We start from the raw sequence: 18,196 nt of genomic DNA on the forward strand, positions 1-18,196 counted from the left end.
CAATATTGAGAAAGCGGATACAGTTATATAACATTTGTGAAACCACAACTTATATTTTCCCTTTCATAACGCAGAACCTAAAGTAAATGAATCAAACACTGATTTTTGTACCAATGAAACCTTTATTTAGGCAAGAAAAGAAAAAAAAGTACTTAACTAGAAAGAAACAAAATGCTAGTGATGTTAAAACATCTACTGTCCACATTGGGACAGTGTAAATCTAAAAATGCCTGAGTATACCCCCCATCCCAAATGTATTTCTTTCATTTTACCATTCTGTTCCTGTTGATTCCATCCCCACAGACTGCTCCAACATCTGCTCCTCTGTTAAAAATGTGACGGGCCAAAACATCTACATTTTCCACTGAGGTAAAGAAAAAATAAAAAATAAAAATTATGGGCTGGAGAAGTACTTTTGAACTGTGGTCTTAAAAATCCTATGATCCTGGAGCAGTTGATCCTGTTCCATGTATCCAGCATTCCCTATCCTATCTTCATTATGTACTGATCCCAATGATCCGGCATCCACTGAGCCTCTCCTCCAATCCAAACCTTAAGATACCAGCAAAATCAAAACAAAGGAGGTAAAGAGTTAGAATCAAATCCACTCAAACCTGCCTTCTTTGATACATGCATACAGCATTAAGGCCAAAACTAAAATTAAGACTAATGACCTAACACTAAGACCGATTCAAATATGCTGTTGGACACTTAAGTCTTTGGACACAACCTCAGCTATGATTGAAAAGTACATCTCTAAAATGAAATAGTAAAAAGCTGCCACCTGGTAATCTAAATTTTGCAGTTACCCAATTAATGCCCTGAAGGCAGAGAACAGTATTTATTAGTAATGGAGGATTGTTCTAGTGCTCAAATTCACCCTTTTACGAAACAAAGTATAGATTTAGTAATCCTTTATTACAAAGCATCAGATCTGTGTCACGTCTAGAGGAAGACAGCATAAAACAACTGTGGAACCCACTATCCCATGATTAACTTTCATACATGGCATTTACAAAAATATTTGGGAGTCATTACATAATCCTTGATCTGATCTATGAAAGACTTCCACTATGTATTGAAAAAAAAAATGGATGGGGGGGAAAAACAAAATGGGTTCAGTTAAAAACGCATGTTTAAAACTAACAGTAAGAGGGAGGGGAAAAAAAAAAAAAAGACAACATTCATAAGATCAACTGTCTCACGAAACAGGGGGTGATTAAAACATGGGGTTCGTGATTTGTAAAGACTGTAAAACAAAAACGACTCAAGGGCTCCACCAATGAGGTGAAGAGTGGAGCGCTTTAGGAGCGAGAGCGGGAACGGCTATGACGTGGCGAGTACTGCGGGGATCCTCGGCTGCGGCGTGGAGAGTAGCTTCGGCTACGGTTGTTGCTGCGGCTGCGACTCCTGCTGCGACTGCGGCTCCTTGACCTTGATCTTCCATAGCTTGGACTGCGGGGTCCGTCCACCTTTACGCGGATGTACGCAGTTTCTCCCTGGCAGACAAAGAACTTTCCGCTGAGCAAGTGCATAGTACAAATAGGCCAACATTTTCACTGTACTTACCAGACTTCCTGGAACAAACATATCTTTGGTTTCGCTTTAATCATATTACTTAAAACTAAATTATTTGGTCAGTTTCTCTGGATTGACTAGGTATGGGTTTGAAAAATATTGAGAGCGCATTTCCTAATTTTTTTATAGGGAAAGTTATTCAAAAACTTTGTACAAAAACTATTGGTCAGAATAAGATTGTTTTAACTGAGAATTACTATTACCATAAAAATAAAAAGTTCAGTTAAAAAGATTGATCATGTAGTCTAAATCACATATTAAAACATTGTTTCAAAAACAGAACTAAACCACAAATCCAGAGAAACAGTATCTAATTTCTTTTCCATAGATGTATAATTCATTTATTAACCTACAGAGATTTATTATTCATACAATTGGTGAATATATATATATATATATATATATATATATATATATATATATATATATATATATATATATATATATACACACATACACACACACACACATACACACATTCCACTTTATAGTCGGTGGCCATAGTTGCAATGTATTTAATTATAAATTAGTAATTTGGTACAATGCAGCCATGTAAAACATGACTTCTTATTGAACTTATATTGTAATTATATGTAATTACATATTTAGTTGACCCATCCCTTACACCCTACCCACATTATCAAATCTGGCCTAAACCTTACCCCACCTCAGGATCACCATCACTGTGAATTAAGAACATTACACTTGATTGTGATGCAAGTACATGGTAGTTAAGGCCACTTAATATAAAGTGGGACCCAATGTAGTTTCTCCTAACATTACATTAGGGATTTGCTTACCTTAAGAACATCCCAATGCTAAGCATATCCAAAAATACAGATTAAAATCTCAAACCTACCTCATGGGACCGGAATTTTGTGTTATCCAGTTTGCGAACGGCGTAGGTCATGTCCTCTTTGCGAACAAACTCCACCACACCAGTTCCATCTCGGAAAACGTCAGCGTAACATACATCACCTGCTTCACGCATGTGATCCTTCAGATCCTGCCAGCTGCCGCTTGGTGGAAGTCCTGGGATCAAACAAGTAAATAAAACTCAATTCCTCTTGAATTTAATATAAAACTTGTGATTAGGGCTGGGCTGATAAATGAAACACAGCCCTAATTGTTATTCTATCTTACCTGAAACAATTACTCTGTACTCTGAACGTCTGGATGGGGGTCCATATCTACCTCTAGGAGCCCCACCACCACCTCCTCCTCCGCCGCCACCGCCTCCACCACCCCCACCAAAACCTCCTCTGCCCATTCCTCGTCCACTCCTAGGAAATTCCACTCGAAGTCGATAGCCATCATAGTCATAGCCATCACGAGCATAAACAGCATCCTCTGCATCTCTAAAGGAAGCAATAAGGAGGAAAACTTGTAAAAACAAATGCAGAAATTCTTGCAATCAAATCATAATAGCGGAACAGGCGGTAGAATGCAGAATAAAGTACCAATGAACACCCACTTAAAATTGTGAAGTGGACTTAATGAAAGGCTGTTTGTTTTTACGGTTTATTTTCTACAAATTTACTCAAGCATGTGAATTTTCTAAAGTTTTTCTGAAGTTTTTTTTTTTTTAAATTTAGGCCAAAAAAAACAATTTGTACACAAAGAAACATGGCGTTTTAACTCCAACTTTTAAAATAATTTTCATTAAAAAAACAATAATTATATATTATATAATTATTTTATTATACAACTATATATATATATATATATATATATATATATATATATATATATATATATATATATATATATATATATATATGTGTGTGTGTGTGTATGTATATATTTATATATAGTACTTTTTTTGTAGTTATTTTCAGAAAAATTAAATCAGTGATTAAAAAAAACTCAGAGGTGTCCTAAAGAGTTAAGCTGCAAACGGTAACTAATCCGCCACTACTAATCTAACCAGCTAGTTAAATCCCTTAATATAATTAAAGCAAATCAACCGACATTAAACTAATGCAGAAGGCACGAATTTTTTTTCAGCAAAATTTCACTACAGCCCATTTGAATCAAGCTTGAGAGGTCATTTGTGTAGTTTTACAAAGCTAATTTCCATATCCAAACCCAGAAGGGGCATCGTACACTAATAAAGACGAAATCTTAAAGTTATAAATAAAATGAATTTTTCGATTTTAATTAAGCTTTAAAACCTACCCTCAGCACGACGGTAAACAATTAACATGTTTATACAAACAAATTGGTCACTGAAAACATGGTGAGTGCGGCTAAGCTAATATTAGCTTGCTAGCATAAAAACAAAAAGTAGTAGCAACACAAAAACACTACTGTGCATGCGAAGATTGTAAAAACGCGTTGGCAAACGTTACACGTTTATTAACGGTGACAAGTTTTATAAATAATTTGGGTAACGCTGAAACAAACGGACAAACTAAGTTAGCCGCTTAGCTAAAGGCTACGAGCTCAAGGTTCAGTTTCACCCACCTGGGGTCTTCAAACTCGACAAAGGCGAATGGAGGTCCGCCTCGTCGGTTTTTCAGATCGATGTCTCGGATGGCTCCGTACTTATAAAACACATCTTCGACATCTTTGGTGCGAATATCGGGCGGCAGGTTTCCCACATAGATGCGGCAATCGTTGCTTCCAGCAGGGCCGCGGATCACACCACCGGACATCTCTGCACTGACAAATCTTCACCTTCCTGCTGAACAGAGAAACAAACAACGCTTTTCGAGTCTGATAAACAACGGCTATTTGTGTGCCTCGCGAAATACGGTAAATAAACCGCAACCAACATTAGATTTAAAACAAAGAGACTTACTATTGTTTGAAGCACCGCTCGCACGCGCACACCGAGAGCGTGTTTCCTCTGAAGTCGCGCGGTCGCTTCCTCTTCAGCGGGCGCGCTTTACCAGCCGCGGAGGAATCTGAACAAACAGGCTCGGCGGGGAGTGGAGCGGCTACATCCGCGACACGAAATAATCATTATAGCGACGTCTGCAAAGATACAGCGGATCTATGTTGGCGTGTAGTGTGAATGAGTTCTGTAAAGATTTTATTTTTTACAACAGAGTGGTCCTCAGTTGAAGTCTATGCTACATTTAATTGGTTGCATGCAGGAATTAATTGGTTCCTGCAGGAATTAACCTACAGGTCTATTTAAATATACAGTTCCAGCAGGATTATTGTGCAAGATAGATATGAAGTTAGAGAAATTTAACAATGAAACAATGTATTTTCACAAATTATTTATTAAAATTGTAAAAAAAAATTAAATAAAATAAAAAAGTAGACCAAAGCAGAATCCAGTTTACAGCAGGCTGCGTTTACTCCAATTTCCTAAAAAAAAAGTTTTCTGTAAGTGGTAGAGTTGGTGTACGGCAGAATACAGTCTGTACAGCTATGAAGAATCCCCATTAACAACCAATGGACCCTTTTCACAAGACACGCACGCACGCATACACACACACACACACACACACACACACACACACACACACACACACACACACACACACACACACACACACACACACACACAAGCACACACACACACACACACACACACACACACACAAGCACACACACACACACACACGCGCGCACACACACACACACACACACACACAAGCACACACACACACACTTGCATAGACCCTTTTCACATTTGCATGTTTCTTAACAGCAGAAATCAAAATCATCATAGTTGGTAAACTCAGAGCGCAGTAAATGGGAGAGTACAACAATTTTTTAGAGAATAATGTCAGATTTATTGTCCTGTCCCCATATTGTCCTGTCCCATTTGTTTTTTTTGTAACTTGACGTTAAGATTGAATTATACATAAATATATATAAATGTACATAAGTTTTAAAAAATCGAAAGATTAAAAACTGTAAGGTATTTAGGATGCTGATGCAACACTGATTACCTTTAAACACATCGTAACAGTCTTTTGAAAAGGGTCTATTGGTTGTTAATGGGGATTCTTCATAGCTGTAATGGTTTTTATACTGTACAGACTGTATTCTGCCCTACAACAGCTCTACCACTTACGGAATTTTATTTATTTATTTATTTTTTTACTTTTTTTTAGGAAAATGGAGCCTGCTGTAAATTGGATTCTGCTTTGGTCTATATATATATATATATATATATATATATATATATATATATATATATATATATATATATATATATATATATATAAATTATTTGTAAAAATGCATTGTTTCATTGTAAAATTTCTCTAACTTGATATCTATCCTGCACAATAATCCTGCTTAAACTGTATATTTTTATAGACCTGTAGGATTGTAATTCCTGCAGGAATAATCACTGCATAAATTTCCTTCATAAAATTCCTGCAGGTATACAGGAAAATGAGCTGAAAATCCTGTAGGAAATCTGCATAATATTCCTGCAGGATTCCTGCTGGGTCTTTTTGTAAGAGCACCTGCTTGTGTGGTAAACTGTAGATTACGTCACAGAGGAACAATATTTACCAGCTATAATAATAATTTCTGTAATTGGGAATCTAAGAATATGTATATTATGAAAATGTTGGCGAAATAATAATGTAGTTCTAATGTACAATCATTATTTATTTGTGTTATTTGGTTAGCTCTGTCGCCTCACAGCAAGAAGGTGGCTGGTTCAAGTCTCGGCTGGGTCAGTTGACATTTCTGTGTGGAGTTTGCATGTTCTCCCTCTGTTCGCGACGTGCAGGTTTCCTCCGGCTGCTCTGGTTTCCCCCACAAGTCCAAAGACATGCGCCATAAGTTAATTGGGTAAGCTACATTGCCTGTAGTGTATGTGTGTGAAAGAGTGTTTCTCAGTGATGGGTTGAAGCTGGAAGGGCATCCGCTGCGTAAAACATATGCTGGATAATTTGGCGGTTCATTCTACCGTGGTGAATCCTTATTAATAAAGTGACTAAGCTGAAAAGAAAATGAATGGATGAATAAATGAATTCCCATTGAGTCCCATTGAGACATAACAGTCACTTCTTCCAGGGAAACCTGGCCTGGACAGTTTGATTTATTTGGTAACATTCTCATAATAAAAAGGTTCCCTTTTATTATGAGCGTTGGGGTGGCATCCGTCTGGCCACTCTACCATACAGGCCTGATTGGTGGATTGCTGCACAGATAGTTGTCCTTCTGTTCTCCGCTTTCAGTCAGAGTGACCATCAGGTTATTATTGATCACCTCACTGACTAAGGCTCTTCTCCCCGGAGTCCTGGTGGTTTCACTTACGGATGATGAAGGCCACTGTGCTCATTGTAACTTTCAGAGCAGCAGAAATTTTTCTGTAACCTTTCCCAGCATAGTGCCTCAACAATTCATTTGTCTTCATGCTTGGTTTGTGCTTTGACATGCACTATCAACCCTGGGACCTTATATACTGTAGACAGGTGTATGCCTTTTTAATTCATGTCCAATCAACTGAATTTACCACAGGTGAACTCTAATTAGGCTGCTGAAATATCTCAAGAATGATCAGTGGAAACAAAATGTACCTGAGCTCAATTTAGAGCTTCACGGCAAAGGCTGTGAATACTGATGTACATGTGATTTTTTTAGGTTTTTTTTAATATATTTGCAACAATTTCAAAAAATCTTTGTCATTATGGGGTATTGTGTGTAGAATTTTGAGGAAAAAAAAGAATTTAGTCTATTTTAGAATAACGCTATAATAAATAAAAATTGGGAAAAAGGGAAGCGCTATGTATAGTTTTCGGATGCACTGTATTCTGGTTTCCACAAAACTTTTCAATTGTTTTCATCAATGATAATAATCATAAGTCTTCTGATCATCAGCTTTTTCTCATCAGTATATAACAATGATCGGATGGAGTCCTGCTAAAGTCTGGAGTAATGATGGACTTTAAATGACATTTTAAAATATTTGGACATAGGGAACAGTTTAAACAAAACATTGATCTGTCCAAAATTTCAATGCTGTTTTCAAAAATAGTAAAAACTAAGGACGCATATTTAAGTATAATGTGTATTCATTGTATATTTTATATCTCAGACACATCTCACAGTTTTATTGCAGCACTTTCAGTTTGTATTCAGACTGTCAATAGTTTCACTGTTGTCCATAATGAAGCCTAACATACAGAAATACCATACCAGATACTGTGATAAACTTGTAATCCAAGCTGTTATTCGTCACCGAAGCACAGGCTTTATTAAAGCTTTAGATGATGAAGTTTGATTGCAGAAGCGTATAGCACAAATCCTTAAGACTCAAGAAACCCCTTACCCCACATGTTGGACATTTTTCAGAACATGTAATAAAAAAATGTATGTCTAAATCTGAAATTATCTTGACTAACTATATATGTAACATGCATATATCATCTATAATTTTCAAGCATGAATGTGGGGTGACAGTTAAAGGGTCAAGTACAGTAAGTAGTAAGGATCGATATTACACAGCAAACTGTACATTTATTAATAATCTTGTCAGTATAATTAGCAACAGACATTTATGCTTGTTTTTAAGACAAGCAAAGGACGCCACCACCTAGAGAACACCATCATGTGCTGTATCATATCAACATTTACATGCTTTATGAGTTTTATATGCAAGTGGCAGTGACATCTGCTATGTTTCAGCTAATGTTGGAGTATGGAAATCAGGGGCAAATTCAATATGCGTAGCTGGAAAGATAATGGGAAAGACCAGTAGCTCCACTGCTGTCACCACAAACCGTGTACTTCCCTTGAGATGCCAGACTGTTGATCTGAGGAGAAAAAGAAACACACTGAGAAGCTATTCGAAAGATAATAACACATCTATCTATCTCATAGTGGATGTTCTGAAGTGTACTCAATCAATCCCACAATGCAATTCAATAATTATTGTTAAAGTATAAATGAAATCAAAACTAACCATATGATTTTGTTAGCTCACACACTGCTAGTTTTGTGATGAACAATTCATCTGTGCATGTCATTAAGAAATAAAAAGTTTGCCCTTGTAATCTAAAATTAAAATATGGAAATGCACTTCCTGTTTATTTTTTCAGTTAAATTCTCAGATTATTGCTGCGTCCCAATCTGCATACTATCCGTCCTAAATAGTATTTGAAAATAGAACTAGAACCTAAAGTTCGTAGACGAACTTTGATGTTGGCTTGAGAAAGCCAACGTGACTGCGCCGGGGACTCAAAGGCAGTTGGCAGGAAGCACAGCGGTTGATAAGTGGTTGCTAGGCGGTTGCTAAGGTGTAGCTAAGGCATTCCTAGGTAGTTGCTAGGGTGTTCTGAGTGGTTTCTAGGCTGTTGCTAGGGTCCACTGGACTGTTAATCGGAAGGCCTCATTTACATTTTTGATCAAATCGAGAGAGAGAGAGAGAGAGAGAGAGAGAGGACTGATTTGTTCAGGTTGTTTAATGCAGATCACTATAGTATAGTTAGTATTTATAGTATATATTATAATCTGAACAAAATTACATTATAATAAATATCATATAAAGAAAAATATTAAATTAAAATACTAATGAAACAATAGCACATGCATTTAGTTAATTTGTCTTTTATTTAATCAGTCTTATAATTTTTGCAGTTAATATAGAGTACAGTCAATTTACAGTAATTTGCAGCATTATATATATAGTTATAGTTATATAGTTATATACAGTTTACAGGAAGAAAATCGCATTAAATACAATATTATAGGACGTCTTCATCATGTGGTTAATTCTGACCAATGACGTTGTTCCACCCCACTGGCCACTAACACAATGTTATAATCGTAATATTTAATTGTCATCACCTGGGTGATTTTATTTATTTTTTTTTGGTACAGCATAGGCCAAAAGCTTGGCTTTCATTGTCATTATCACAAGTGAGGAGAAGGCTCTTTGCGGCACAGAATATTGTTTTGAAAGAAATATCTGAAGTAAACTTATGTTTTTGCTAACATAAAAGGGGGATTAAGAAATAATCCTTATAACCCTAACCATAAATGTGTGTATGTGTTATATATGTATATATGTATATATGTATGTATATATATACATACATATATACAGTTGAAGTCAGGATTATTAACCCCCTTTTGATTTTTTTTTCCTTTTTTAAATATTTCCCAAATTATGTTTAACAGAGCAAGGATATTTTCACTGTATGTCTGATAATATTTTTCTTCTGGAGAAAGTCTTATTTGTTTTATTTCGGCTAGAATAAAAGCAGTTATTAATTATTTAAAAACTATTTTTGGGACACAATTATTTGCCCCTTTAAGCAATTTTTTTTGATAGTCTACAGAACAAACCATCGTTATACAATAACTTGCCTAATTACCCTAACCTGCCTAGTTCACCTTATTAACCTAGTTAAGCCTTTAAATGTCACTTTAAGCTGTATAGAAGTGTCTTGAAAAATATCAAGTCAAATATTATTTACTGTCATCATGGCAAAGATAAAATAAAGAAGTTATTAGAAATGAGTTATTAAAACTATTATGCTTAGAAATGTGCTGAAACAATCTTCCCTCCATTAAACAGAAATTGGGGAAAAAATAAACAGGGGAGCTAATAATTCTGACTTCAATTGTATGTATATATATGTATATACACACACTTTATTTTACCTGTTTGTAAATAATTGTTCTTAACACTTTTGCTTTAAAACATTATAATACTGTTTGGATTTTCCCCCCATAATAATAAATTGTGAACATTGCAGTGTAAATTGCAATCCAGATGTTACAGAGAGAAATTGATGCAGCAACAGCAGAGCATATTAAGGGGATATAAAAAATCTCCATACATTGTATGTATATATATATATTCACTATTTTAAAATACATTTTCTTTGCTGTGTGTTTTTATTGGTTATGATGCTGTTTGGATGTTTTATTTTTGCACAATAAATATAATGTTATTTAAAAAGTGCAAACATTGTCTTTGTTAGAATTTACACGTGATTACAACGGTATAAACACATTCAGGTCCGACCGGACCGAATGGAAAGAAATTGTAAAAGGTACAAAGGTGCAGTAAACTCAATTCCAAAGGGCTCAAAAATAGTCTTCTGGCGCCATCTCGTGGACACTCTGACAAGCTTTAGGTTTGAAATTAACAAATTTAATATAAAAAAAATATTTATAGGAAAACTGTTATTTATAATTACACCAAATAAATATGATAATTATCTTCAATTTAAAGCACATCTTTTGGCCAAATTTGAGGATTGTATACTTTTTTATATGCCCCAAATACTCGATTGTAATATTTACAATTTTTTAATTCAAAAAATTTTTAATTCAAAAACTACAAATCTTATCGGCATGAGGACATACAGCAACCATCTCATGGGCAATAGACAGCTTTTGACCAAATTTGGGGCTTGTAGCATCTAAGCCCTGGGAGGAGAAGCGATTGTTTTTTTTTGGTCAGAAGCCGGAATAATAATAAGAATAATAATAATAATAATAAGAATAAGTTTAAGTAGCATTACAGTATGTTGGCTTTCTCAAGCCAACATAATTAGTATGTCCCAAACCATAGTATGATGAAAAGAGTATGCCAGAAGTTCCTGGATGGTTTGCTATTTCCGGTAAAAAAATTTAAGTGTAGAAGCCTAGAAGCGTCCATACTGTAAATGCTGATATTGCCCACAATACATTGCGCTTTGGACGCAAATTCGATTAGAACTACAAATGCATGTGAAAAATGTAAATAAACTACAAACATGATGGACACGCGAGACCAACCGTCAAGTAGAGAGGCTTCGGTAAAGGTGTTTGAATGACTGTTAGTCAATATCGAGCCGATTGGAAAATATTTCAATCACATTATCTGTGTTATATTTCTGCAACAACAATACTAAACTTACATAATGAAGTGTTTGGACGTCTGAATGCCGAATTATCAAAAGACCTGAGGAGATTTCTCTGCATGAAATTCTCATAAATGGGAGATTAACCTACTGCTGCTTCTCCAATAAGGTAGGAATTTAAATATGACAGAAATGCGGATAGTGTGTGGATGATTGACAGGGGGCATAACTAAGCAACACAACGATCTGTTAAAGAGCGGGTAGCATGTCCAAAAGCTTGCATACTCTTCTGTTCCACACTCAAAAGTATAAACTTTTCCTTCACAAAAACAGTACATACTTTTAGGGCGTAGTATAAGTAAGCGAATGGGGACACAGTTTATGTCTTTTTAAGGTCTTGGGCAGAGTTAGCATACTTAACCATGCCCTTCCAACTGACAGTTTTGACAAAAATAAAAATGGTGAGGAGGAGGTGTCTGTTGTCTGGTGTATGTTGTAGTAACTCTCCCGAAATCCTTTTCCCAATCTTTCTGAATGAAATGCCTTCTACATCCAATCAGCTCGCAGTAGAAAAAACAAGCCACGGCCACTGTTTAATCATTCAATATTCCATTTCTCTAGGAACTGCGTAACAATATGAAAAAAAAAACTGTAACAACTTCTAGTTCATGTTGACTTTAACTTCAGGCCGGAGCTGTATCCCTTCTAGACTATTCGGAAGGGCTCATCCCCATGCCCTACACCCTTTGTGTGTTCCTCTGAAGAAATTAATAGCATAGATGAGCCCTTCCACACTGAACACAGTGTGCAACCCCAAACAGTTTCCCTAGACAAAGGATCATGACCTCAAGTATCCATCAGTTGTATCCTTCAAAATACTTCATTCCAAAGGGCCCTTCGAAGTTGAGCCATTTGTTTTTGAATGACACTTTAAAATGGTGTCCATAATTTTGTTCACTCCAAAATGTCCTTCACAGCAAAATGTCGCATTTGGAACACACCGACAACCACAACTCAGCAGCTAAAAAATACTCATAATGCAGCATGAGAGTTCTCGGCAAGTACATTTCCGCATCTGACTATAATATGGCATCCCTAATAGAATCCTATATGTTAGTTTCTAAATGAAACATAATTTAATTAAAGTTTGTATACATGAGAGAAAAAATTATTTGTTTCATTAGACAGCTCACTAAGTGTTAAATAACTATCATGAGGATTGACCAAGATTTAAAATCCAATCTGTCTTTGAGGATTTATCAGTCAATAAAGCAAGTGGACTATATACTAATATAGTGGACTAATGTAGGGAATAGTGTATGATGGTATAGGAGGCAATTTCGGATATAGGAAGAGATTTGTATTACACAAACTTGTTCATGTGAAGCCTGTCTTAGGCCCCGTTTACACTAGTGCGTTTTAGTTTGAAAACGCATAAGTTTTGCTACGGTTACGCCATCCGTCCACACTACGCCGGAGTTCTCGAGCGCCAAAAACGGAGCTTTTTGAAAACGCTGGAAAGGCCGTTTTCATTCTAAAACGCTGCTGCTCCGTCTCAGTGTGGATGGGGAAAGACGGAGACATCTGAAAACGGAGGCGGGGCTGCAAACGTTCGCCTATCTGATTGGGGCTTTTCCTGAATATTAAGTAGCCCACACACAGTTCAGTCTCGCATCCTCTTATTGTAAGTTAAGACTTCGCAAGTTTGATCAAGGCTGCAGTCTCCCCCTTCTCAGTTTGATATGGAAAACATACCGAGGACACGCGTAAATCTTCAAAGGGAACAGTGTACTTTATAACTTCATTCACATCACCTTGGCTACGTTGTTTCACTTTCTCAACAATAAAATGTAAACATGATTTAAGGAACTGCCTATTTTCATTTTAATATTAGAAAACTTAACAGACAGCAGAAATGTTGAGGCGCCGTGCTGCATTTATGAGCGTCATCTCCACTGTGTGGATATTTAGAACTACACGGAGCCAATAACAACTGCCTCCTTTCAATTTCAGTGAAAATACGAAACGCACCCTCTCTTTTGCTGAATATCAGTTTTAATAATCGACAATTATAAAAGTATATAAACATACAATAAGTTTATACATTGTAGGAAATAAAGGCAAGCGATCAGTCAATGTACCTGGATTAATCATTAACTTATCTTTGCACTTAACCAAAACATGTTACCCGTGAACAAGTAACTTAATAGATTCCAATGACCAAAGTCAGGGAATATGTCGTTAGATAAAGACAACAACATGAATGAAATATCACGTTTAGCAAATATAGTGAGATTAGATCCAGCGGGAGATGCGTGATGAGCAGTCCGACAAGCAGAGCTCTCATCTGGGTAGAATGCTGGAGCGCTTGCCCGAGAGAGTGTGTGTGGTCACGTGATGTGCGTTTTCAGCGTTTTGGTGTGGACGGAGAGCAGTTCAGAAACGCTGGGTAAAACGCGAGTGTGGACGCGGATCGTTTTCATTCTACAACGCCGTTTTAAAACTAAAACGCGCTAGTGTAAACGGGGCCTTAGCCAGTCACAAAGTGGCTTTTGTTCTTTTTCACTGTGTACTGCCATTGAGGCAGTGTTAGCATTAACTGTTTTCCTATTTATACTAATCGTTTCAGGCTTGCCATTAGTAGTAGACTAATAGTTACTAGCTATATTTGAAATTTCCAGGCAGGTTGGAGCTAAACTTTTTGGGACACTGGCTTTCTGGGGTTGAGTTTGATGATCTATGCTCCATTTTTTTGTGTGCTGCTCCACCAATAAATAAATAGAAAGATAATGCTCTGACCCTGTAACACTTTTTATTCTATTTTCTGATCTTTAAAAGTATCCCTTTATAACTATCCCTTTATCTGTTTGTGACTAGATTTGTTTGGCTTGCCTCTGCTCGTTTGATGAACTCCTCAGTTGCGGCGGCCTCATTCTCTCTCTGTCCACGCCAGGTCTTCAGAGCCGAGGCCTGAAGAGCTCGGCCGAATGAGAAGGTAAGAGCCCAGGGCTTCACCAGTCGGCAGTTATTGATAGCGCTCAGGTTAATAGAGGCCTCCTCCTCACTTTGACCTCCCGAGAGAAAGGTCACCCCTGGAAGATCACAAAAATCTGTAATTACACAATGGCCAGACTCCATTTGACACCAGGTTTACATTTTTAATATATCCTCACCTGTGACAGCGGGTGGGACGGTGCGCCGCAGAGCAGTGACTGTTGCCATGGCAACCTCCTCAGCACTGTATTTGGTAGGACAGCCATGTCCGGGGGTCACCATGTTGGGCTTGAGCAGTGTGCCTTCCAGATACACGTGATGATCAAACATGGCTTTGTAGACCGCTGCGAGAACCTAATTCATAACGCATATAATGCATATAAAGCATATAAAGCATATAATGATTCATCTGAAGGACTTTATTCAAACTAATTTTCTTCCAAAACTTGTTGTTGTCATCTTAAATGTTGTTTTGAATCCCACCAACATTCACTGTATAAACAAACAATGCACCACTGAAAGAAGTAAAGTCATACAAGTCTTAAAACAAGGTAACTAGGGGGCTGTTAAATGCTTGATTCTGATTGGTTCTAGGACGTTAAATTATTCATCTCAAAGACACACAGCTAGTGTTCCAGACAGTTTTGACTGCAGTACAGTTGCACTAAGCTGAATGATTTTGGTTATTTCACAGCCTACAACAGATGAAAATACAATAAAAATTGTAGCTGCAAGCAGCAATTATCGGGGCCAAGCAGCCACATCTTTTAAATTTTGGACCAAGGGTTGAGAAGTTTTTGGGGGAAAAAAGCTTTTTTTTGTATATCCGGACCAGTCCGGGCAGTGTGCCAAAATGCTGCAACTCACTTCAGACCATGGTTGTGATAACACACACAGAGTTAAAAGGTCACGAAACACCGAAACACATTTTTTAAACTGTTGACAGTCATATATGTGTCCCACGCTTCTAAAAACACTGTTAGGACACATATATTTCACAAAAAAGTGAAAATTGGTTGTTTTTGTGTTAATTCGAGCAAATTCGTTCTTCTGGTTTGAAACAAATTTTTGCAGCTGTGTCACACCGATTAGATCATTGCGTGTATTCCAGCATGTAGATTGGCTGTCTGTACCTGGGAGAACCTCTGAGTGTGCTGTATTCATTCATGAGAAAGACTTGGCTCAAACCAATCAGCGCGTTCTATTGTGTATGCGGTGCAACTTCACTAATATGCATGATATCCTCAAAGACTGTTTGTACCTGTACAGTGTTCAGACGACAGAGAGACGCAATGTTGTGTTGCCAAAACAAGAGAAGATTAATTGTTTGGAGATACGGTTCGTCAGAGTTGCTTTTATAAATTTGCTGCAAGGAAGGTTTTTGTTTTCATTTTGCTGCTATGAGAGCGCAGCTGGACTCACGTGTGGATTACAGTGCACGCGACAAGCGACAAAAATACGTGTCTAAGGAACATTTTTACCCAAGAGCTTTTCTCATTTGGAAATGGTGAAATCCGGAATTGCCGCTCGTCTCCTTTTAATAAAGATGCGGCTCTAGGTGGTGTTGGTTGTCCTGTCTCTACAGATTTGGTAAGTGAGCGATCAGTGGTCTTTGTTTGTTCATTCAGATGGCAATGTTAGTTCGTATCGTTAACAGTTCTGTTTTTAGTATTTAAAGAGACTTTAGTCAAAATGATTTCTAAGTTACTAAAGTTCACAGTACGTTAATATCACTACAATATTATGGACTGAAAGATCTGTTGCAAATGCGACTCTCCAAGTATAAACATATAAACACAGCAATCAAACTATTACCGTCGTGTAGGATTTTTGCTGCATTTTGTGACAGGAATAACACACAGCTTTTTGGCGCAACCTACCGAGTGCATCTAAGTTACAGAGAAATGCGGAGGGTTTTTTTCTCTCATTCGACGTGCGATATCAAACATTGCATTAAATATACACTTCCAGCAGAAAATCAGCATGTGCCCAAACCAAAACTCCAATTTTTATGCAAATTTTTATGCACCTTCCCTCTTTCCTTCCTCTGACACTTTCCCCTAAACAGAGCTGGGCAAGCCCACTTTCCTAAATTTTTCCAAACTAGAGGTGTGAAAACACTCTGCTGAAACGGTTTCGTGGCCTTTTAAGTGTGAATATGTCAATGCATTACGCAGATAACACCTTAAGTCAATTTTCGCAAGCTCTACATTAAATTTGTCTAATCAACCCAAATTCAATACATTTTGGTAAGCATGGTTTGTAGATCGTGTGATTCAGTTGTGGTGAAAATCGAACAAATGGCCTTGGACAAGTTTGTTCAAAAAGGTTTTACAAAAAATTTTAAATAGTGAAAAAAATTGAATGACAGAAAATGACATCATACAGTGCGTTTGAATCGGCTTGAAACAAGGAATAGGAGTGAAAAATAATTTTGATTGTGAAAACTGTAGTATTAGCTCAGCTGAATTATTCAAAACTGCCTTTCATTAAAATTCCTTACATATTGGCTGATTGGAGTGTACTATACATTTAATAACTAAAGTATAAAACTTAAACACTAACCCTCTCTGTGACAAACTGGCAGCGCTTCAAATTATGGTCTCCATCAGGTAAGATCTCAGGTTCCACGATGGGGACGATCCCATGCTGGAAGAACATGAGAGCGCAACCAAATGATTCTCAACATATTCCAATTTGATGACATTAGCTTCTCTGATGTTTTACCTGCTGACAAATACTAGCATAGCGAGCAAGGACTTTAGCGTTTTCTGTAATGCACAGGTTTGACGGGGTAGTCTCGCTGATTTTCATCACACAGCGCCACTTGGCAAAGTCAGCTCCATCCTTTTTATACTGAGCACAGCGTTCTGAGAGCCCGTCCAGACCTATGGAGACAGTAGAGATCCGATAAAAGTATGTTAAAATTTTAGGTATCATTATGTTTTAGAGTCATACTGAGCATCACTGGAATGAGTTAAATATTCTACTAATTCATTAATTGGATTAAATGAATAGCTTTTCTGTGCATTCTTCCAGTTCCGACTATTTTGGTATAGTAACATGGGTTTGATTACCAGCTTAATTCTTTTATTTTATTTTTTAAATTTTTAATTATTATCTGTGCTACTACTATTAACCATGAAATCTGCTGTTCAAACCAACCTGCTTACCTGCTAATTAGTGTTGTCACGCTACTGGAATTCGATACCAATCGGTACTGGGGTTTTAAAATCGTTAATTTCCCGCTAACATTTGAACGCTTTTGAGTGCATTCCTGAAGAGCGCTAATTTGCCATTGTGTTCACATGCTCAACAGAAATGACTGTGATTGGCCATGAAGGTAATCAGTTCACTGAACTCACCGCTGTTCACCAAGTGTAACAACAGATAGAGGGACACTGCAGCGTTTTAAAGCAACAAAGATCAGCTGGTCTTTTTGTAAGCTGACATAAGAGCAATCCTCTGATGAATCGACTAATCTTCGCGCCTTTAAAATGCTCCAGTGTTCCTATAGGTACGTTCGACTTCATGCAGCGCTGCACAGATCGATCGAAATCTGTCTTAAAGCGGTGCATGCTGGTTAGAAATTCTGTCCGGATTGATGTTGCGCCGACACCACGTGACTGTCACATGTGGCATTAAAGTACTGCGACAGCGCGAGTTCACTGCATGACAACAACCACGTATGTTTTGGGTTTATTATTGGACAACTTCCGATTCACAAATTTCAAAACAAACAATTAACTTTTCATACTCTCCCTCATGTACACATCATGCTTATTAAAGACTACTAATATTTTACTGCAGTAATCATGTTTTGTTAAATAATCTGGTTATAAAGT

General features: G+C 37.1%; 3 protein-coding genes across 11 annotated transcripts in view; all 3 read right to left on the reverse strand.

The window, feature by feature from the left end:
• The window catches only part of rab34a (RAB34, member RAS oncogene family a), a 626,412-nt gene extending 613,182 nt beyond the window's left edge, over positions 1-13,230 (reverse strand). The window contains exon 1 of one of the 2 annotated variants that reach the window (XM_073922987.1): positions 13,010-13,230. The gene's annotated coding sequence lies outside the window, so the exon portion shown is untranslated. The remainder of the gene's footprint in view (positions 1-13,009) is intronic. The other variant, XM_073922988.1, reaches the window with a different exon arrangement.
• srsf1a (serine and arginine rich splicing factor 1a) lies at positions 103-4,441 on the reverse strand. Of its 3 annotated transcripts, NM_213015.1 has the most exon segments (6): positions 103-1,274; positions 1,351-1,499; positions 2,438-2,610; positions 2,722-2,936; positions 4,045-4,264; positions 4,382-4,399. In NM_213015.1, coding segments are annotated over 5 exon segments (735 nt in total). In that variant the 5' UTR covers positions 4,236-4,264; positions 4,382-4,399; the 3' UTR covers positions 103-1,267.
• The window catches only part of aldoca (aldolase C, fructose-bisphosphate, a), a 41,873-nt gene continuing 31,275 nt past the window's right edge, over positions 7,599-18,196 (reverse strand). For all 6 annotated transcript variants that reach the window (XM_073923310.1, XM_068213608.2, XM_068213607.2 and 3 more), the window contains 5 exon segments: positions 17,079-17,239; positions 16,917-17,000; positions 14,531-14,705; positions 14,250-14,449; positions 7,599-8,315 (listed from right to left, as the gene is read on the reverse strand). In XM_073923310.1, the coding sequence (XP_073779411.1) occupies positions 8,220-8,315; positions 14,250-14,449; positions 14,531-14,705; positions 16,917-17,000; positions 17,079-17,239 (716 nt within the window). In that variant the 3' untranslated portion in view covers positions 7,599-8,219.

The sequence above is a fragment of the Danio rerio genome, chromosome 15 (assembly GCF_049306965.1).
Source record: "Danio rerio strain Tuebingen ecotype United States chromosome 15, GRCz12tu, whole genome shotgun sequence".
NCBI lineage: Eukaryota > Metazoa > Chordata > Actinopteri > Cypriniformes > Danionidae > Danio > Danio rerio.

What these genes read in the sequence shown, in the direction of transcription:
- srsf1a (XM_005157415.5), bottom strand. Translation starts at nt 4,235, where the DNA reads ATGTCCGGTGGTGTGATCCGCGGCCCTGCTGGAAGCAACGATTGCCGC. An exon ending in GTACAGAGTAATTGTTTCAG is followed by an intron (nt 2,611 to 2,721) that starts GTAAGATAGAAT and finishes GTTTGATCCCAG; the next exon opens with GACTTCCACCAAGCGGCAGC. An exon ending in CAAAATTCCGGTCCCATGAG is followed by an intron (nt 1,500 to 2,437) that starts GTAGGTTTGAGA and finishes TTTGTCTGCCAG; the next exon opens with GGAGAAACTGCGTACATCCG.